This window comes from Clarias gariepinus, chromosome 3, assembly GCF_024256425.1.
Source record: "Clarias gariepinus isolate MV-2021 ecotype Netherlands chromosome 3, CGAR_prim_01v2, whole genome shotgun sequence".
Taxonomy (NCBI): Eukaryota; Metazoa; Chordata; class Actinopteri; order Siluriformes; family Clariidae; genus Clarias; species Clarias gariepinus.
In genome coordinates this window covers 21,077,909-21,100,157 of record NC_071102.1, presented here as the reverse complement: position 1 = coordinate 21,100,157, position 22,249 = coordinate 21,077,909, and the positions used below count along the sequence as shown (strand labels likewise).

General features: G+C 40.3%; 1 protein-coding gene across 2 annotated transcripts; it reads left to right on the top strand.

The window, feature by feature from the left end:
- The first annotated feature begins 1,626 nt into the window (after nt 1–1,626).
- On the top strand, nt 1,627–22,157 carry epn2 (epsin 2). Of its 2 annotated transcripts, XR_008357765.1 has the most exons (10): nt 1,627–1,873; nt 7,765–8,641; nt 14,920–15,032; nt 16,538–16,633; nt 16,970–17,117; nt 18,041–18,208; nt 18,388–18,474; nt 18,789–18,989; nt 19,083–19,640; nt 19,781–22,157. XR_008357765.1 is itself a non-coding variant. In XM_053491993.1 (9 exons), the coding sequence occupies exons 2-9, from the start codon at nt 8,044–8,046 to the stop codon at nt 19,463–19,465; spliced, it is 1,794 nt and encodes a 597-aa protein (XP_053347968.1). In that variant the 5' UTR covers nt 1,627–1,873; nt 7,765–8,043; the 3' UTR covers nt 19,466–22,157. The 2 variants fall into 2 exon arrangements, 1 of the variants encoding a protein (XP_053347968.1); XM_053491993.1 differs by having other exon boundaries at nt 19,083–22,157.
- Nucleotides 22,158–22,249: the final 92 nt, after the last annotated feature.

Here is a 22,249-nt window from a genome sequence, read left to right as displayed (position 1 = left end):
CAAGAGGTTAACAATGATCACAATCGATAAACTCTGTCATTTCGGTTTAAGCAGGGTTAGTGTATCTCCTTCTAGCTGTGTGTGTGTGCGAATGCTAACTAAATTTCTTACTTTTCCACCACCAGGGCCAACAGGAGTGACCTGTATGAAGACAAAAGGTGAGCAGTGCACAAACCAAAAATAAAGATAAGCAGTAAATAATTTTTGTAGTTGTGTGTGTAAGAGGGAGAGAGATAGAGATTTATTGATATAGAGATATAACCTCTTCAAACTACTGATGATGAACTTCCTCAATAAATAAAGACAAGCTCCAGGCAAACTTGACTTACTACTTGATCTTTTAAATAACCAGAAACATACCTGGTAATTACACATTTGTATTACATGTGTACCTACAAGATTTGAATCAGGAAAAAAAAAAAATTCTGGAAAATTTTTATTTTGGCATTTCCGATCCCCTTAACACATTTTTTTCCCCAGCTCTAAAAATTTTGATGTACAACATTTGTAAATGGCAAATCTGGGTTTTGACTCAGCTGTTCCAAAAACAGGCCTTCTCTTTTTCAAGAAATCTTGGCCTTGGGCTTTTGCCTCATTGTCCTTTTGGAACACCTACTAAAGAAAACTCAAAATTCAGGATCTCCGAAAAATTGAATATTGTGAAAAAGTTCAATATTAAAGACTCAAAGTGTCACACTCTAATCAGCTACTTAACTCAAAACACCAGAGTCTTCTGGAGGCTTTCCGGAGTCTTTAATGGTCTCTCTCAATCTGGTTCAGTATGCTGAACTCACTTCATAGAGTGCTGTATCCAAGCACATTAGTGGAAAGTTGAATTGAAGGAAAATGTGGTAGAAGAAGGAGTGAATTGTGAAACAAAGCCCATTCAAGAATGTGGGGGAGATTTGCAGCTGGAGTCGGTGCTTCAAGAGCCACCACACACAGGCGTACCCAAGACATGGGCTAGCCATTCAGTGTAAAGCCATTCTTTAACCAGAGACACCATCAAAGGCATTTTACCTGGTCTAAAGGTTTCCCCCCACAGTCCAAAGTCATGTAGATTAGGCCAATTGCCGTTCCCAAATTTCCTGTAGTGGTTCTAAAAAATGGGAATAAATATAATGGTAATCACCACTGTTCTCCACAGTCCCTAGTTGGTCTAAAAAGGTTCCTGGATGGATGGATATGAGTGTTAATCATTCCTAAAATCTGGGGGTCTTTTATAAAGTAAAAATGATGTAAAACTTTTAAATATATATTTTCTGGAAATGTTGGGTGTGTGTGTGTATCAGTTGCTCTCATTAGATGGCAGCAGTTTCCCAGCAGCAGGCTGGAGAGAAAACATGCGCCATCAAAACCCGCCTTTCCAGTTTGAGTTGACGCAAAGTTTAACTTATAAATAAACCTAAGCAGCAAGTTTGTTTATTCAGTTGTTTATCTGTAAACTTTAATGATGTAGAAACACTCATTCACACAGGGATCTTACTCAGGAATTGTAATATTGCCTGGAATACTGAGTAACCGAGTCACACCCATTACATTCTCTGGAAGCTGATCTATCAGTGGGGTCCGCCATGTTGGATACACACACACTTACTCACTCACTCACTCTCTCTCTCTCTCACACACACACTCCCTCATTCACACACACACAGCCAATACACAGGGCTTTACTAGTGACTAAGCTAGAGTACAGGGCGATTCCTGTCTCCACATAAACACTAAGAGACTGAGATATGGGCAAAACACTTTCGCAAAGTTCAGTACATCTTTAATAAGCTCTTATACTTTCAAAAAACATTTTTTTTGGCATGCATTTTTTGGGTATTATCCTACTGAATCCTGAAACGACATCACCAACATCGGATGATTGGTAAGTTTTCGTTTTTGTGTGTTATTTCTAGCTGTTTCTGTGTATGTGTGTTAGCATACCTCACAGGTTTTTTTATGATCTCTCCACAAAGCTTTTACAGTTGATCGAATAAATCCTTAATAATTGGCTAAAATCAGGCATTTGTATTACTATTTGGCGATTAAGTTAGCAACAAGAGTCTTAACACCTTCAAGGCAACCAGTTGTTCAGGATTAGCTTCACAAAGCTAACTAGCCATGTTAGCTAACAAACTCTACACTTACTGTATAACCCCACTGATGCTAATGGACTCATTTATTTATCAGTAATAAGTCAGTAAACATTCAGACATTTGTTGCTTCGACCATTTATTCACTTCTCGTATTTATCACAAAGATAATGACAAAACGGACGATAGCAAAAAGCTAACAGGATGAGAACTTTTCTGGCTTGCATTTTTGTCTTGCTAGCTCTCTCTCTTGTTAGCTCGAATGCTAGGTGTTTGCGCTACGTTAAGGCTTGTACATAACACACGTTTAGCAAGCAAAGTAAATTAGAGTAAATTTGTCAGTATTAGTTGTGTTTCTGTGTTAGTTCTGTTTTTTATTCTTCGTATTAATAACACCTCAGGGTTACTCTAGCTGGCTAGCAAGCTAGTGGCTAATTCTAGTGTAATAATATCTGAGATAGCATGCTAGCTATGCTAGCTATAAGTTCTAGAATAATGTAAAGGACTAACTATAACGAATTAACTAATCAACCCTATAAACTGATAATATTATGTAGAAAATGTATTTTTTAGTATTTGTTCCTTTTTTGTAATTTTATTTCTTATCAACAGGTACAGTGAAATGACCAGCTAATATGAGATGGTTTAATGTTACGTTTATAAGAGACGTCTGCTTTGTTTAACTGAGCTAATAACACTACACTCATAATGTACAGTGTCTTGTGTGTTAGACTGTGAGCAATGTGCACTTTTAGAGAAGTCGTCTCCGACATACAAGTTATTAACAAAGGTCCCAGATGGTCATGTTTAATTCTGCCAGGGGTGTAAAGTGACCCGGGTCGTCCTTTAAGCTAGATCGGAATAAAATAAACAGCACTGAGGTGTATGTTTTATGGAAAATGTGGTTATTTTGTGGCTTTGTGCTCAGGGTCAATGAATGGGACACACCCAAAATTCTACAGTTTGATAACTCTATTGAAAATGTTGCTGTATTAAGGTATTCATAGGGTACACTTAAATGTAATCGAAGTGTGGCATATGTTAATTAAATCAACCGGCACTGTGACTGGGGTTTGGGCATTGCGTGGGAATTGAACCTGGGCCTTCTATATGGCAGGCGAGGAATCTACCACTAAGCCACCAAAGCCTTAGCTCAGGCTCCAAAACCCATTACCAGTGATATAACATCATATATTTATTACTAAATGCTGCTTTCGCACTGGGCACAGAATTGAGATGACAACGTAGTATGAACTAGAGCAAATTCTCATGCCCTGGTTCACTTGGAAAGGTCGTCTAGTACAAGGCAATGTTGAGTTGTTTGCTGTTTGGAACATGACATCATTAACGCAACTTGTTTCCCAGGAAATCTGCATTTGCAAACAAGCTGATCTTATAATTTTTTGGCTGATCATCCTTGTTATTGCCTCCAGAGTAGGCATAGTGTAAAGTTTCACCTTTCCTCTTTGGAGAATTACAAAGGACCTAAGTGCACCTACTGTAACGGAGTGTACTGCGAGTGTACTTGGGTACAGATCAATATTATTAGTAACGTTAAAGATGAGAAATGGGGGAGGTGTGTGTGGAGAGGGTGGGGCATTTGTACTCAAGCAGGGTATGAACCTGATGTCGAAATGGGCTAAATTGCAGGCTTTTTTGTTCCTTCTGCATTAGCATGGATTTTTAGCATTGTTAGCATACTTTCCTACAATTTGTCTCCCGCTGCTTTTTATGTTTAATACTCCTGAACTTTTATATTTCTTTAAATATGTACCTTGTGATTATAATTCTCTTTGTTAAATTAGTTGCTAGACCCTTGGTTTGTACCAAACTTAAAATAGCTCTGGTGTCTTCTCTCGTCTGCTTAAATGTGTACGTAAGTGTGATCTCATGACCGAGTGACACAAACACCTGGATTCCTAGAAATACAAACCCGCTTGAAACCTGTGCCTCCTGTGGTTAAATTTATAGCTGTCCCGGTGTGAGAGCTTCATCACCGAATAGACATTTTAAAAGATTTACAGATGCCCCTGCAAGAATCTAATCCAATCTCAACCAGGCTCAAGTCAGTATACACTCACCGCTAATAGGAGCATTTAAGCGAATACCTCATGTGCTAAGTTCATCGGTCTTAAAATGTCTTTTTAGTGTTCTCTAAACTTTCTCTTTATGAACTCACTCACTCTTGTTGTCTAGCTGCCTTTTTTCTCTTTCTTTTCTTTGTAAATCAGCCATGTAGACATGTTGGCACTTGTTATGGACATTTTTGTGTTCATCAACATGGTTGGTCTGTACTGTATCAGGGCACTTTGTCCTTCCCACATGTGCTGTCTTTTCGTCAGACGTTCTTATCGGCGTTCACCGTGTGTGGTTTAGGCTTGAGCCGAGGTTGATGCCCATTTGTTCCAGCTTTGCTTTGCAGCGAGGAGAAAAAGCAGCTGATGATAACTATGATGTGTTGCACAACAAACAATGCCCTCGGTTCATCAGTAAACTCTTGATTCACTTTTGATTGCGTTTACTCTAAAATTTTCATTTTCTGCAGAGTTTGCTTCTTTTTTTTCTTCTTGACTTCCGTCAGGCATGTCGAGTCATTTCAAATGAAACAGACTTTTTTTTTATTTTTTTTTATCTCTGTTGTACATTTTTATTATTAGTGTTGCTTGCGAAGCACTACTATCATTATCTCAAATTTATTTATTTGTTTTCCTTTTTCTTATTCTTCTTCTGTACAAAAGTTTGGCGCGTAACTAGTCCTGTACCATTTGTCGTAGACCCATGAATGATGTGTAAAATCGTGCGGCTTATCCTTAATCAGGAATAGGGTGCTATGATTTTTCTAAGGGGGAAATTAACCGCCCAAAAAAATCCCATAGACTTAAGTTTTGCCCCTGGGGCAGGAAAGGTGCCCAAATTTTCCCCATTGACATATAATGCAGATTTTGGCGCATAACTACTACAGTATCGTACCCAACAGGGGGGCAATTAATCCCCCCCCCAAAAAAAATCCTATAGACTTAACATTGAGAATAATTTTGACAATTTCTGGCGCAGAGCAAGAATTTCATTAAAAAATAAAATTTACCACATTTAAAGAGGTTTGCAAGCTGTGCCAGAGCTTGAAGTAGAACCCTAGGGACATAGAACCTGCCCAAATTTGCCCCATTGACATATAATGAGGAAGGTTCTCTCCATTAAAACAGGAAGTGCTCACAGTTGAATTCCCTACTATGGTATCTTCCAATGAGCTTTGAAACCGAACCTCATTGTCATAGAGATATGGGGGGCCCATGTTTTGCCACGGCAAGCACCACTCACATTTTCTTCAGAAAATGTCCCTCTCTAGTGGTATATTTATCATTGATTTTTTTTTTTTCCTTCAATACAAAAACTTTGGCGTGTAACTAATCTTGTACCATTTGTTGTAGATCCATGAAAGAGGTATCAAATCGTTTGGCTTATTCGATATATGTTTATGCATCCATTCATTTCACCTTATTCTACTTTTCTTTTTTACCTCTACTTTTTGTACCTTCTCCCCCCCCACAGTTTACAGTTTATATTTATATACAGATGTTTATTCAAGTGTTTTGCACTAACAAAACTTGGTACTAAATGTTTTATTTTATACTTTTTAACTTTTTAATTTATTATTATTATTCTAATTATTAAGACTTATTATATTTATCATTCCAGCATTTATTAATATTATTTATTTTGCTTTGCGTGCCTCATGGGGATAACTTTTAAAAATTTTTTATTCAATTATTTAATTGAATTGAATTGAAATAGATTTTTTCCCTCTCCTCCCCTCTTTTTCTTTATTCTTTCTCTCCTTCCTCAGATTAAAGTCATCTAACTCTGTTCAATATCGCTGACCAACCCATTCCCTGAAATTAGAAACCGATCTGACGTGGCGAGGCCGATAGGATGGGCGTGTCCGCCTCAGGAATTGAGTTTCATACCCATTACTCTCACTCCCTGCCCCGGGCTACATAATAAGCTTATTATAGATAGTTAAGTGATTAATCAGAAGCAGTTAGGTAGTGAGAACTCGGACCATGGATAAAAATAGCAGGTCGTGATTGTGCTGCTCGAGAACGTGATATGCGTATTAGTGTGCTAAACCACAAGGTTGTCACGTGCCAAGGTTAAACTTGGATTAAGGAAAAAATTTATATATATATATTTTTTGTGGATCACATAATTCATCTGAATGATCTATAATTATACAATACAACAGCTTTTAAGGAGTGTTATCCTAAAATTAGTTCCTCCTCACATTTAATATAGCATCGTTAGGGTGTGTAAAACATAATTAAAGAATCATCCTACAACCCTAGATTTCCAGCAAACCGGCGACCGTTATGACTCAGCACTTTCCGTTTTACTTTTAAACTGAGGCGGATAATCTGTGGCGAGATTCATTTCTCTTCAACCGTCATGTCGTATCAGCGTTTTTGTCCTCCAGGAAAAAGGTTTTCTGTCATCTCTACGGTCGACTCATCAGCCACAGAGCATCCTTGCTCGGTCTTGGTCTCATTTCGCCCGGCGCTTGGCATGGGTTCAGCGCCGGCTCCCCGAGTCGCCCAGATATTGGCAAGGCTAAGACCTGAGCTGTTGTTGTTTAGGATGGAAGAAGCAAGCCACTGTGCGTCCTCATGTACCCTAGACAAACCTGCGCCTGTGTGCTGTGCGCTCGGTTCCAGAGCCGGGGGCCTCTGCATCTGCATCAGTCACCCCCCAAACCCCCTCTCTTCCTCCTGCGACTCAGTGATTAAAGCAGCAGATGTTTCATTAGGGCTCGTCTTTATTCATGTTCATGCAGACACAGGGGGTGTGTGGAGGGTGGAGGAAATCGATTCGAGGTTGAGCTGTACAGACGCGCGGCAAGAGTCACGTTTCAAAGATAAAAAATAAATAAATTTACAAGACATGACGTTTTCCTCTTGCCGTTCATTCCAGTGTGTTGGTAAGAAACTTAGAGAAAAAAAAAGAAGCCAGGATAGTTTTCAGATCGGTCAGGGAAATTAAATATTAATTCTAGAGTGTACTCGTGCTAAATTACTCCACTGTTTAGACTAGATGGCAATATTTTATTTAAAACCTGAGCTCTGAAGACCACTTAAATTCGTTTTTTTTTTTTTTTTTTTTAGAAATGGAAAGAACAATATGGTGCAATTACTTTTGGGAAATGAGATGTTTCCTCACACGCTGACGGTCTTGTATTACTGTAAAATGTGTAACATGAACCACGTCAGACATTAATTCACCACTCTAGTGTGTTTCAGTCTGTGTGTGTGTGGGGAGGGGTGTAATGTTTCACTACCTGGATAGGAGCCTACTACACATTCTGTTTAGAAAGTGCACAGCTGTGACCCATTTCTCTTTATCCGACGTGGGGGTCATTCTTTTCTTTTTTCCCCCCTCAGTGAGGAAATGCTGGTGCTGTCAGGAAATGTGTTTTTCGCTCGACTCGGCTGCACACACATTCCTCAGACAAAGGGCATGACTCAAAGATTTATTTATTTATTTATTTGGCCTACGATTAAGTTTAGATGCTTTTATAGGTCTACAGAAAATATGCCAGAAAATAGTAATACGATTTGAAACTGTTTAAGATCTTAAATTTTTTGTTTTGTTTTCAGACGTCTCGACTTACCTTTTCGGTTGTGTGTTCCAGGTAATGGAGGACTTCGCTGTGCTCACTCCTGACGCTGCGTGGAAATGATTTTAACAGGCACCGACTAACACGGAGAGAAGAGAGAGCTGTTGATGCGCATTCGGACTTAGTTGAAACCTTTTTTCGGGAAATCTGAACCTGACTCTGAGGATTTCAGAAGAAGAGAAGGAACTTTCTGGTTGTGTGTGTATATATACATACATATATATATTTATATAAAAAACATATATTTTTTTATTTTAAATCAGACTGAATCACAAAGGATATTAACCACGCACCATGCCGAGCTCAACCATCCGGAGGCAGATGAAAAATGTGGTCAATAACTATTCGGAAGCAGAAAAAAAGGTCAGAGAGGCGACCTCCAACGACCCCTGGGGGCCCTCCAGCTCGCTGATGTCTGAGATCTCCGACCTGACGTACAACGTGGTGGCCTTTTCCGAGATCATGAGCATGATCTGGAAAAGGCTGAACGATCACGGCAAGAACTGGCGGCACGTGTACAAGGCGCTGACGCTTCTCGACTACCTGATCAAGACCGGCTCGGAGCGCGTGGCCCTGCAGTGCAAGGAGAACATCTTCGCCATCCAGACGCTTAAAGACTTCCAGTACGTCGACCGCGACGGGAAAGATCAGGGCATCAACGTGAGGGAGAAGTCCAAGCAGCTGGTGGTTCTGCTTAAGGATGACGATCGGCTGAAGGGCGAGCGCTCGCAGGCCCTGAAGACCAAAGAGCGCATGGCGCAGGTAGCCACCAGCGTCGGCGGGAGCAGCCACCAGATCGGATTCGGCCGCGGATCCAGCCAGCCGAACCTCTCCACCAGCTACTCGGAGGAGTACGGCAGGTCCGAGGGCTCGCCCGCGTCGTATCACGGATGTGAGTTTGTCTGACGATAAGATCTTTTCTAAAATTTCCATGTGTTGTGTTGTTTAGCCGCGTACAGTGGAAGAGCATTACATCATCTATTCTAGATGATGAGATCCGGGTTATACCATTTCCATGCGAATAAGAGTAAAAATTTATACTCCTACTGTTGTGTGAATAGTTTTGGGTGCACCACCTGCAGGCATATAAAGGCCGGGCAACTTTTTTTTTTTTTTTTTTTCGTGAAGGTTGCCAGGTCCAGAACTATAACGTAAACGTAGTTAGCGTCGACAGGACAAACGATATCGTTTTGAAATGATTATATCACAGACAGCTGTTGTGCACTACATGTATATTTCGTTTCATCCTGTGGTATGCAATTTTATCTATCTATCTATCTATTTATTTATTTATGATGTAGTGCTTTTTTAGCTTTGGATCGGTCAGGTTTTATAAGGATACAGTTGTCACTTGCTGTGATGTCAGTCCATTCTGATTGGATTTATGGATAATAGTTGATAAAAGATTTTGCATTTTGGCCATGCAGCCCTCGTTGATGATTAACTTTTATTTTACTTTTTTTTTTTATTTTTTTTTTTAAATAACACGTTTTTTAGATAGAATTTCATTAGCTTTACATTCATAATCTGAGCATGCCGTGTGTTTCACTCCCCATTTGCCTTACGCTGGTTACAGGAAGCCAGCATTCCCAAATTCCCCAAGGCCCAGTGCACTGCTGTGTGATCCTGTACAGAGGGGGAGGAAGGAGGATGCATCTCTCTCTCTCTCTCTCTCTCTCTCTCTCTCTCGTGCCTTCTCCTTCCCCTCCCACACAGGATTTAAATCACTTTGGATGTCGGGCAAGAGTTTACTGATAAAGGTTGTGTGTGTGTGTGTATTAATTAGGTCTAAGGTGTTGGAACATGACAAGTACAGCATTTGAGACATTTTTTTTTAACGTCCTCTAATGTTTAGCATTTCAACTCAGTCTCTCCCAACATAGGCTATTAAAGCAGATGAACAAGCAGCTGAGTCACTAAAATAAAAGGCGGAGGGTGGAGTGGATAAAACCTCCGCGAGAAAAGCAGGACTGTTAACAGCGGAATGGTTTGCATTCCAGTGGAAATTTCCGGGAATTGTCCTTCCAGAATCAGTGAATGGGGCTTTCTGTTGAATGTAAAAGCAGACTTCAACAGGTTGTTTTTGATTAGGACGTTTCAGTGCATCAGTAAAGTTATGGGGATAAAAAAAATAAAAAATAAAAATCAGACAGCCGGATATGATTTCTGATATCTGGTGTCATTCAGTCGGAGATGGATGAATAGCTTTAAAAGATAAAAAAAAAAAAGATTAAAGTAGATAAGATAAGTGAGTAAATAAAATATCTAGCCTGATTGCGGTGTGTCGAGTCGATGCAGTTATACTTCACTGATATTGACCGTGTGTGTGTGATGTGGTCAAGAGCTTCCTGTGTTCTGGGACGAGCAGTGCTGTTAATCACATGGTAAAATCTTTTTCTCTTTTCATTTTTTTTCCCCCCCCCCCCCCTTTTTTTTTTTAAGTCCTATTATTAGTGTCCATATCCCAGGTTAACCCTCCAAGGATTCAAGCTTCACTCTTGTAATCTATTTTAGGTTCACTTAAGTTGCTGAAAAGTTTAATACGGTTAAACAATAACACAAACTTAGGTTTGTTTAAGATGTTCATTTGCTTTTAGATCTCGCTCAGCGGTGTGTGTCTTGTGTATGCATGAGTTGAGTGGAACCGCTGACGGAAAAAAAAAATCTCGAACAGTTTCCATCTGTTACGTCTTTTACTTCAAGGCGAGTCTTTTTTATCATTTTTTTGAAAATATCAAAGCATGCAGTTTCCTTTTCGCACCCGTTTTCGTTTTAGTGTTTAGTACAGAGCTCTTTTCAATATGAATCAGTACGAATATGAACTCACTTCCCCCCCCCCTTCTCCAACACTGAAAAGCACCATTTCAAATATGATAATAATAATGATAATTAAAAATAAAAAAACATCTATGCGCTGTGCAGAGAGAGCACTTGGGTGCGTTGGTCCGTTCCACACTCCCACTACAACAGCTATGACAACAACGTGTCGGCGCTTAAACAGATTTCTGGCTTTTTTGAAAAAGTCACGTCCGTCCCACCGCCTTCCCACCTCCACAGTGATTAATTTAGCGTGGTTGCTCTGCTAACATCCTCCTACTACGGTTTTGAGCAGAGTGAAGGCTCAGAATCCATTCCGGTTATAAAGACGTATACAGGTCCTCGTTAGAGCTTTATTGATCTTCCTCTGTTTATGGAGCTGCCATGTTGATTAGCTGAGTGCTAGTCATATCCAACCTCCCCTGGGAGATAGGAAACGAAAGAAACTCATGATGTAATATAGGATGTCGCAATGATCCATACTCACGTTTCTCGTTACCCCATTCCCCTCACCTCGTTTCTGTGTTTTTCATCTGTGCCAAGGTCCTGCTGATTTAAGAATAGAATTTTGCATCACAGTTTAAAAGAAGAGACAAATACAGAGTGAAATAAACCAAATGTTAACCGCTGCTTAAATAGATAAATAAATATAGATTTATAGGGATGGGACTCGCCAGTGACTACCCGATACGATATCATCATGATACCCAAATTGCCGAATAAATTTGTATCGCGATTTTATAAAGATCCAAATTTTTTTTAAAAACAACTTAAATCAAGTGCAGCATTTTTAAACAATACAAACTAACTTTACAAGATTCAAAATTACTTTGTCATGGTCAATTAAATTAAACTGTCATCCGGCATACATTTATTTATTTAAAAAAAAAAAAAAACTTGCCAATTAATGTTCCTACTAAACAGGATGAAAATGTGGGAATAGTTTACAGTGTACCACTTATACATATTTACATTTCTGCATTTGGAAGACGCCCTTATCCAGAGCGACTTGCATTTTTAAGGGCCTCGCTCAAGGCGCCTAACTGTGGTAACTTGGTGGGCATGGGGTTTGAGCCTGGGACCTTCCGAACCTTGGATCAATTAATGCCCTAACCATTGAAAGAATGATTATAACTGAATCAAAATTTTTTTCTCCCCTTTTTCACTGATTTCCAGTAACTAATATATTAGGACTGTACGAATGGTTTTTATTTCTGAATGCCCACAAAGTTGTGTTTTTAGAAAACATCGTCAGAAAACTTGAGTGGATGTTATGAAATCGACCCAAGTACGCACTCGTATTGGAGAGAAAAAACATCATCTTAAACATTTTAGCACTGAATACAAAGATTAAATTCCCAATTACAGGCGAATCACAGCTACAGCGTTCACCGCAACAACCCACAGCTACTGAATATTACGGCCCACGGTTACCTTCTTTATGAGCCAAATGAATGAGTGGAATAAATGATTCATGGCTACTCTTGTTCAAAACAGTAATGTGTTACACATCGTGGGTGCGCCCACGTATTCCACTAGTAATTAGATTAATGCATACATCCATGATGTAACCAATAAAGACAACAAAAACACAATAATTAATGCTGTGAACATTACAACACAAAGCGTTGTGGCCAATAGTGTGTAGGTTCTCCTTGTGCCACTGTGGCATCTCTTGGTTTCTGCCGGTATAGCCCATGGGCGCTCTGTTCGATTGGGGAATTTGAGCAGATCTCTGGTGCACTGGGAATTCTAGTGCCTTTCCATCATGCTTTCCTTTAGCCATTTTTTGCCGCATTTGATTTTCTGTAGGCCGTGACCGTGCCTTAAATCACATTGGGTGACATCACACATGATGCTTTTTTTTCCAGCATCCCGGGCTTTTTGGAGGTTGTAACATAAAATTCCCCGGTACGGTACTGGTATGTATCTTGACATGCTCAAAAAGCACACCAGTCGTGTGGTGCGCCCGGGTGGCGATGGCGCAGAGTGCTTGGGCCCGCTCATTTTTGCTTGCAACTTTATTGTTATTTTAGAATTTGTAAGTACGAGCCATGCGGTCTTTAATAGGAAGTTTGTATAGAATAAATTAGTTGGTAGTTGGTACTGTTTTCATGCTGAACCTGCGCAAATTTATCAGGCTGTTTCCTTCACGCGGTTGAGCTTTGACTCATCTGTGGATTGTCTCATTGATTCATGGGCATTTTCGATTTGGCTCAGTAACGCACTCGTATTTCCTGTTTCAAAATAGTTAAACACTATGCAAAGTATCTAATACGTACTGAAATGTTGTGCAACTTGTTGACTTGAAATTATTATTTTTTCCTTGTGCCAATCTTCTGTGCCACAATCACGTTGTTTTGTATATTGCACAATCGTGTTGCACAAACTAACCATAAACTCAAAGGTTAAAATGAAGAAGTGAAAATCTTGTAAAACAAGGAGGACGCAAGTGGGTTTTCTATTTTCTTCTCTACAGGGTGATTCACTCGAAAAAGGCCCCGGGTATTCTGTAATAACTCTCACTAGGATGATGGGATCTGAACTGAAAAAAGGAAAAAAATGCACTAAATACCTTGACTTGCGTGTAATCGGTTGCATTACATGCGGTGCAGGAAGAGATCTCTGTTTTTCACAATATGAAGACGCGCTGCCCATTTCTGTACCCCACCGCTCTGACTAGAAGTCAGAGTGAAGGGGTATGGCGTTACACAGCACGATGCCTCACTGGCGTCCGCCTTATCCGATCGACTCGGGCGTTCCAGCATGTTCGAAGCTCCGAATACTGAGGAGCACCTCGTGCGCTGCTTTGTTCAGATCGCTTCGTCCTAGTTAGAGTTATAGAATATTCGGGGCCTCTTTCGAGTGAATCTGTAGTTATGAAGTACTGTTTTTAAGGAAATAGTCCAGTGTAGACTGTTTGACATTGGGAAGTTTACCTGAATAATTTAAAACTTGCAAATCGATTCTGGACCTGAAAACTGATTGATTAAACTGACCAATGAAAGATCAATTGAATCGGTTAAATTGAACAGATTTAACATGCAGTAACGATGTTTTAAAGGTCTCTGTGCATCATCAATATGCAACATAGGTGTTCTCCATCTTTGCGATGTCTTATTCTCAAGCTTTGTGTGTGTGTGTGGTGGTACTTACCAGAATTGCAAGCAGTTAAAAATAAAAAATCGCAGCTTAATGGCATTCTCTTGTTCTTTTTATGTAATTTTCTTACTTCTTTATTCCTCAAATCATTCCAGAACATATTGAACAAGAAAACATAAAGGAAATGTTATGGAAGATGAAAGCCCTAACTAATGTTGCAATTTTCCCTTAAAGGAAACTATGTCGTGACACAAACCGAGATGAGATTATTGCCAGGGGTGATTAGAAAACGCATGGATCAGGAGCGCCATGGTCAGAGGCTTTATGGATTTCAGAGACTCGCTTCCGATCGATCGCTGTCGCTTTACTGTCAGACGGCTGGAATAATGAGAGCTCTTTAAAAAAAAAAAAAAGACCGGACCACAAATATCTTACCTCTGTTCTGCACCGGCCCCTAAAACGGCGCTGTTAATAATTTCGGTCATCACGATTTACGACAGGGGCAAAATCACACACTGTATAGCGCTCTCTCTCTCTATCCCTCTCTCATTTGATTTAGGGGTTTCCAAGTTGTTTATCCAAAATCTAGGGTTTGTAGTGACTTGTGTGAAAACGTATTAATGATGTGAAGAAGTAAATCTGGATCGTGTTTCTCAGCCGTTACAAATCTCTCAGCAAACAAACACTTTCTTGTGAATCCTCTGCATGTTTTTAATTCAATTTTAAAAACTTGCGAAAATTATAGGGTGAGTTATAAAGTTATATAAATTTTTTAAGTTATAAAGCAGTGCGTGTACAAAATATAATAGAATAAATATAGCCTATATATATATATATATATATATATATATATATATATATATATATATATAATGTGTGTGTGTATTTTTTAATTTTTTTTTTTAAGAATGATTTTACTTTTGTTAAGCTGTCTGATATTTTTAGCATCCAGACTGCTGAGTCAGTGGTGAAAAAAGTAGTAACTATAATAACCCTTCATTTAACACCTGGACGTGTTTGATCACAGGTGACGTGGCCTCCAGGACATGCTTTATGTTGCTAATGTGTGTGCGTCTCTCTCTCTCTCTCTCTCTCTCTCTCTCTCGCTCTCTCTCTCGCTCTCTCTCTCTCTCTCTCTCTCTCTCTCTCTCTCTATATATATATATATATATATATATATATATATATATATATATATATATATATATTTATTTTTTTTATTTTTTATTTTTTTCCCTCCCTCTCTTTCAGCCACCTCCCCCAATGCGTCATCAGAGCTAGAGCAGGCGCGACCGCAGACAAGCGGAGAGGAGGAGTTACAGCTGCAGCTCGCCCTGGCCATGAGCAGAGAGGCGGCGGAGCAGGTGTGGCACATTGCCATAAACACAAGACACCAGTGCAACAGACACTACAGCAATCCTGAGATATTTCTGTCCCATTATGTACATTTTCATCCCATTTAATAACATGTCACTGTCAAGTGCTGTTTTATAATAAGATCTGTTTGTCATGAAACTTCTCATAACACTCCTCCTGTGAAGGCTACATAACGCACACATTATCACTTAATTCAGGGTCAATAATTTTATTTCCTTATTTTTTTTAAACTACAATCCACGTTCCTGTGAAGGAATTAAATAATATTAGAATGTGCATGTTACTTTGATATAAACCTGTTAGTTACTGTGTACTAGAGCATCTCTCTGTGCTTGTGCTGGATGAATATATTTCTCGTTTTACTGAACGCCACCTCAAACATTTAAGGCCGTCATAATATGTGTCTTGGGCAGTCAGATTGCTTTACTATGGGATGCGTTTCATTGTGTAAGACGGCCTTAAATGTTTGAGGTGGCGTTCAGTAAAACGAGAAACCTTCCCATGGGCAGAGAGCTTTCCTCACTTTCCTCTGATTACAGATTATACGCAGATCTGAATTTTTTTATTCCCTTTCCTTTCACCGGTGGAACCGAGCCAGCACGCGCAAATAGTTTAGCTAGAGTACAAATTGGAGTGGAAGCGGCGCAACCACAAAGCGTAATCACCGTCCCAAATCCCAGTTATGAAAGTGATAAAGCGGGTCTAGTAGATCTGAATGGAAAGCATAATGTTTCCTCTAACCCTGTAAGCGCCGCGAGATATGAGCGTAGTTAGCGCGCTGAGAGCGGCGTACAGGAAGCGTGTCTGCGCCTGGACATCTGGGATGAATTTCCACATGAAAATATGAGACAGGCTCCGCTGGTGGAGGGGCCGCTCGGAGCCGGATGCATGCTGTAGGAGGTTCCTCTGAACCGTGGCCTCTGCCTGGCAGGAGAGACTTTTTAATTTAATTTAAAAAATTTTTTTGGTTGCATGCAGCACCCATCTCCTTCCAGTTATCTAAAATGATCAAATGTTTGCGTTTTTTTATGCACGAATGCTCTTTTTTTTTTGTTTGTTTGTTTTTGGAAGTTCGCTCTTCCTCATACTACAGGATCTGTTTAAAGTCATCACGTGGGTAAACCGGCCCCCCCCGTTCGTCTAGGAATAGAACCGGCAGCTGCCTGCGTCAAGAATTTCACCAAATATTTAAACAAATTCTCGCCACGTCAACATAAAAGGAGCCTCTTTTAGCCCTCTGACCTTCCGACTGCTTTCTTCATTTGCTTCCTCATAATGTACTTTAGTTCAGTTTAGCTTGGGGGAGAGGGGGAGGGGCTAGGGCCGGGTGGTTGGGCGTATCCCTGGACCGCCAGCCTCGAGGGGCGACACAAATGAAAACGCATCATGTATTATTTGGGAGTGTATCATGTCATGTGTTTTTTTGCATATTCAGTATACATGCAAAGCATCACAGGTCTGTATTTTCTAACACCGATGTCATCGTGTGTAGGAGGAGAGGATGCGGCGCGGGGATGACCTGCGGCTTCAGATGGCCCTGGAGGAGAGCCGTAAAGACTCTGTAAAGATGCCCAAAAAGAAGAAAGAGGTAGGTGCACTCAGGCCAGTGTTTCCTGGATCGACTGATTGAGAGAACGATGATGACTCTGCACTCAGACAGTCACTCTTGTATGCGGCTAATGCGTTTCCGCCCTTCGCGTTACTGTATCTCTGCTAATAGTTCAAAGAGCGTAAACAACGGACTCTCTTTTAGCTTATTTCAAATAATGCTTTTTTTTTTCTCTTTTAATTTTTTGGCCGGACTCAATCTCCTGCAAGTATTCGTACTAAAGTGTACCGTGGAAGCTTTTTTTTAAGTAGAACCCAGATGATGAAAGGTCTAACTGTGTGTGTGTGTGTCTGTGTGTGTCTGTGTGTGTTTCAGCCTCAGTCTTCTTTAATGGATCTGTTAGACGTGGTCCCTGGAGGTCCCGCTGATCCTTGGGGGGCTGGAGGTGGAGCTGGAGCATCAGCCGCAGGAGCAGCAGCAAAAGCAAAAGCAGCCCCGGCCTCAGACCCCTGGCAAAGCTACGGTAAATCATATGTAGATGTAAAACTGTGTAGATCTAAATATAGCACCTTAATATCAGTTTGTTTCTTCCTTACAGCTTAATTATTACTATTATTATTTTTTAACATTTTAAAGTATTTTCTTGACTGCGTTTTTTACCAGAAGATCTCTCTCTCTCTCCACGCTTAATTAATTCACTTTTTTTGTAGCTTCTGTATTGATCATATAGTTTCTCTCTCTCTCTCTCTCTTTGAGCGCCCATAACTGGCGTGGCTGGCATACGAGAAATGCAGCCGGGCTGGTAGTAGTGCATTCCTGTGTGTGTGTGTGTTTGCTCTAAACAAAGGGCCTCAGTATGCAGATTTGCAGGTGGAGCGACCAGCGCGTGCCCATCGACAGATCCGTTTCCTCTGCCTTCCGCGTCTGCTTCCTGATACGCCGCATACCGAGTCGATCCTTAAACGATACGAAGCTAACAAAAGACATTTGTATCTGTAACTGGTGACGGAAAAGGAATGCTAGTGAATTTAACTGACATTCCTATTCACTTGGTTAGAGGTGTGTGTGTGTGTGTGTGTATGGAGTAGTGGATGTGCAGATTTATACAGCCGGACATCTTAAAAATATTTTTCCTACTATTAATGCATTGATTAAAGCTGTATATGTATATATCTTAAATTAGTTCCACTGTTATTTTCTGAAACACATCCAAAAGCTTTAGTCTGTTTTATTTTTCATGCTTTAAAGTCCTTTTCTTTATAGACAGCAGAACGTTCCAGAAACTCAGGATTTATTTTGCTGCTAAACTTGTTTGCATTTTAGTAACACACCCCAAAGCAGCCCCAGGGTAGCTGTTACAGTTGTCAATGCAGTTTTTCGGTCCTTTGTACAGTTTTGTACCAGGATGAACCATGTGTATATAAGTGTGTGTGTTTGTGTGTGTAGGTGGTGCCACTAATCCAGCAACTCCTGTGGATCCCTGGGGTCTGCCAGCAGCTGTCCCATCAGTCTCTCCCATAAAGAACAGTGACCCCTGGGGGTCAAGCCCCGCTCCTGCAGTGGCTGATCCATGGGGCTCGGGGCCTGCCACTCGTCCCACAGCCCCTGGCCCAGGTAGTGTGTGTATTATATACACACATTCTTAGACACACAAAACACCTGTTTTATCTGAATATTTTTCCCTAATCAGTTTCACTATCTCTTTTTAAGTGAAGTGGTGTGATTGACTCTAGTGAAAGTTCTCGCGCTTGACCTAAAGTCTTACGATTTCCCTTTCTGTTTTTCCCAAACAGGGTCTTTCGATCTCTTCTCCACATCAAATGGTACCTCCAAGAATGACCTGGAGGATTTCGACAGTCTTCGCTCTTCAGTGATGTCAGGTACGTTTCGCATCACAGTAATTCGGATACAGTACGTCTCCGACTTATGAACTAGTTCCTTCTGGGAGCACGTTCGTAAGTCAGATTCGTTCGTAAGTCTGACAAAGTGAGTCTTATATGCCTTTGACACGAATGTACAATGTAAAGCAATGAAAAAACAGGTTTGCACACTAGAAATATTGTATATAATTGGAAATTTTGGTATCTGGTGCACTGCAGTGTCTATTTAGCTTGTACTCTCAGTGTAGACTCCGTTCCCTGGAATTTTTAGACGAGATAAATATGACCTTGTGCTAAACGTTATTCTGTTACAGTTGGTGTGAAGGGAAGCTCGGTAGGACCCTTACAGACCAGCAAGTCTGCCAGCCCTGACCTGTTCGACCTGCAAGCTAGTGCCGCAACCAGAAAAACCCCCGAGTCTTTCCTGGGTCCTAATGCAGCCCTGGTTAACCTGGACTCTCTGATTACCAAGCCCGCTCAGCCAGCTCCCATCTCTAACCCTTTCCTAGCTGGAGGTATGTATGATTTTATACCTGGCGATTGAACGCACTACATTTCTCTCTAAGATGAAACCCACTCTCTCTGTGATGCTTTTCTTCTTCTTCTAGGAACTCCCGCCCCTGCTCCTCCAGCTCAGGTCAACCCATTCCAGGTGAACCAACCACAGCCTCCCACTCTCAACCAAATGAGAGTAAGCCCTATGATGGGCATGACGAGCCAGGGTTTTGGTGGCCTCGCCGTCCAGGGATTTAGCAGCCTGCCACCGAGAAGCGACGAACCCATGCCCTTGTCCTCTCTGGCACCCGCTGGAGCTCTGGGCATAAGTGGGCCTGTGGGTGGCATGGCTCCTATCGCTTCAATGGGTCAAATGATGCCAGGCATGGCCATGCCAGCCTCCATGTCAGCACCGCAGCCGCTCATGAGTGGTGTGCACCCGGCCGTGGGCACCGCAACTCAGGCTACTGGTCCTACTAACCCCTTCCTGTTGTGAGGAACATTATAGGCTCTCGTTGCCTGTCTGCCTCTCCCGACTCCTTTCCTTATATATAGTATGGACAGCATACTGTTGTGTCCCCGCCCCCTAAACCAATGTGCTATTTTGAGACTTTCTGGAGTAGCAGTGGTGTTTACAGTTTTTACATTGGCAGGAGACGCCGTCTTCGGCGGTAGGTACCATAGAGTGATTGGTATTTTTATTTTTCTAAATTTACTCGAATGGACTGCCAGAGATTGATTACTGTGTCTCTCTCTCTCTCTCTCTCTCTCTCTCTCTCTCGGTGTGACTTTTTCTCTCACCACTCTTCAGTCTACAGTCGCTTCCTGAAAGACGGCCTTTGTGCTCGGGAGGCGTTCGGATTTTTAACTTTCGCTTCGATCGCTCGTTTTCTTAACGGAGGCTTAAAACTCGTAAAGCTCTCTCTCGTTCTCTTTGTTTAATTTTCTAATTTTCAGTATTTTAAAGCTGTATAATTGCAAGAAGAAGCAAAAAAAAAAAAAAAGGAAAAAAAAAGCTAACCCGTTTTAATCAAAACAGCCTATATGTCCTACCCGGTGCATATACACTATGTGTATTTTACAGTACAAGTAGACAAATTTTAGAAGACACTATCAGTTTACATGGTAATAATTTTGATGTTCTAAGCAGGGATTTTGCACACACTCTTTTTTGTTTTTGTTCCTTGTTTTTTGACTGTTGGCTCACCGTTAGACCTTAGCTCGACTCTGATCAATCTGGTTTTCTTCTTTTTTTTTCTTTTTTTTTTGGAGAATTTTATCCATGTGATCATCGGCCCGTTTCAACGATTTAAAATTTTAACGCGTCAGAAGATTAACCTTTTTCACACTTTAGCTTAGGAGATTTTTAACGCGTGGGTTCGGCAACCTTATCATGCCATGGCTCGAGTTTTATAAATGTATATAGAAATCCTGTCTGTGACACTTTGAAGTTTTTTTGTTTTTTTTTCTTCTTTGGGTTCCTTACGGTTCCTTCATTACTGCTGCAGAGATTACTCTTCACTTTACACGGCTCCTCTTGGATTCCATCTGCTTGATGGCTAATTATCGAGCAGATCGATACTAACGGTTAGCATTCGGTCGGCTAGCTTTTCAGAAATGCTGAAATGTTTAGACTAGCTTCGGTGATGTTTTAGATACATTTAAGATTTACAGAACAAAGGGAATTGGGAATGTAGTTCACGGTTCAACTATATCTACTGTTAATTATCTTAACTAATCACCTTTTTTTTTTTTTTTTTTTGTTAAGCCCCTAGTTCAATCGGTTTATACATCATACTTTTTTTTTAAATATTTATCAGCGGTTGTTTTTATTACAGCAAGTCCATGGTGTGTATGAAAAACTGACGTAAAACACATTACATATGGTTTATTTGGTTGGTGGGGGATTTCTTCTTGTCTTGAGTAGGCCAGGGGTGTGCGCGCGTTTTTTTTTTTTTTTTCTCCTTTCTGTTTGTGCTCTGCTTTTTTTTCTGTGTTATGATGTTGGTTACCATAGAAGCATTACTACGTAGCAGTGGGTCATTGTTCAGAAAAGTAGATGAAAATTTCATCTCTGTAGTCCTTTTGTTCATATCAGACGAACATGTATATTCACATACAGGTTATATAACTTGCGTTATACACCTGCTTTTATGTGGATATCATTTCGCAAAGTCGGACGTCCACTACATGTTCACGCACGCTGAATTTTAACTTGCTCACGTCGAGTTATTTATAAACCTTAGCATATAGGGTTGATTATTATTATTATTTTTTTTTTATCCCCCACATAAATGCGAGATTGCCATTATTTTTTGCCCAAATGTAGTTAATAAAGGGCTTTCTCTGTATTAAAGACCCCCTGTTGTTTAATAACACAATCTGTTATTAGAAATATATTTGTTTTTTAGCCCAAGTAAAGTATCATCAGTGTTGTTGATTCGAGTTGTCTCGATCTGTCTTTTTTTTTTTTTTTTTCATTTGTGACCTCTACTGGGGATTCTGTGGTAGTACTTACCCGAGCGCTGGCGTGTGTTATCAGAGCCTGGGTGTGTTCGTCTTTACAAACTCCGCCTCCGTTTGTTTATCCTCAGGCGTTGGGGGTGAAGGGGAGAAGACGGCTTTAAAATGATGATGCATTTGATAGACTTTGTGCTGACGAACATCAAATAATAAATATTACGCAATTGATTATGGAAAGAAAAAAAAACTAAAAGTTATGCAAACTGTCATCTCCAGGTTATTTCTTTCACAGATCGGATAGATCAGGTCTCGATTTGCTGTTTCTCACTGTGTATCACTCACGTTGTTTTGTTTAGTTGTTGTCCTCCCCCTCCCTTTGTTATTTTGTCCTTTTAATTATGCATTTATCGTGGCGCACTAACCTCATGAACATGCATAAACACCTTTTTACTTTCTCATGTTATGTCTGTATATTTACCAAACTGTCTCATGTTACTGGGAGCAGGCTGCTTTTTATGAATGTGCTCAACCTTGTTGGCATTATAACTGTATAATATAATTTATCATTTGTTCTATTGTAACATATTGTTCTGTATCTTTTATTTCTGTGTAATGCTTTTTGTAGTAAAGTCACATGAAATTTTAAATGCCATCTAAATCGCAGCGAGTGATCAAGGACCTGTAGCTGCAATGATAAAAAAAAAATAAACAAACTGTATCACTGACATTGGGTTGGAGTTTTTCGTTTTTTGTTCAGTTGTAAGGGCAATGGTGAAAATATTTAATTTGACTTTGGTTGTAAAAAAAAACAAACAAA

Coding starts and splice junctions, on each gene's coding strand:
- epn2 (XM_053491993.1), top strand. CDS start 8,044: ATGCCGAGCTCAACCATCCGGAGGCAGATGAAAAATGTGGTCAATAAC. Junction 8,642..14,919: donor GCCCGCGTCGTATCACGGAT/GTGAGTTTGTCT, acceptor CCTCTCTTTCAG/CCACCTCCCCCAATGCGTCA. Junction 17,118..18,040: donor AGACCCCTGGCAAAGCTACG/GTAAATCATATG, acceptor TTGTGTGTGTAG/GTGGTGCCACTAATCCAGCA.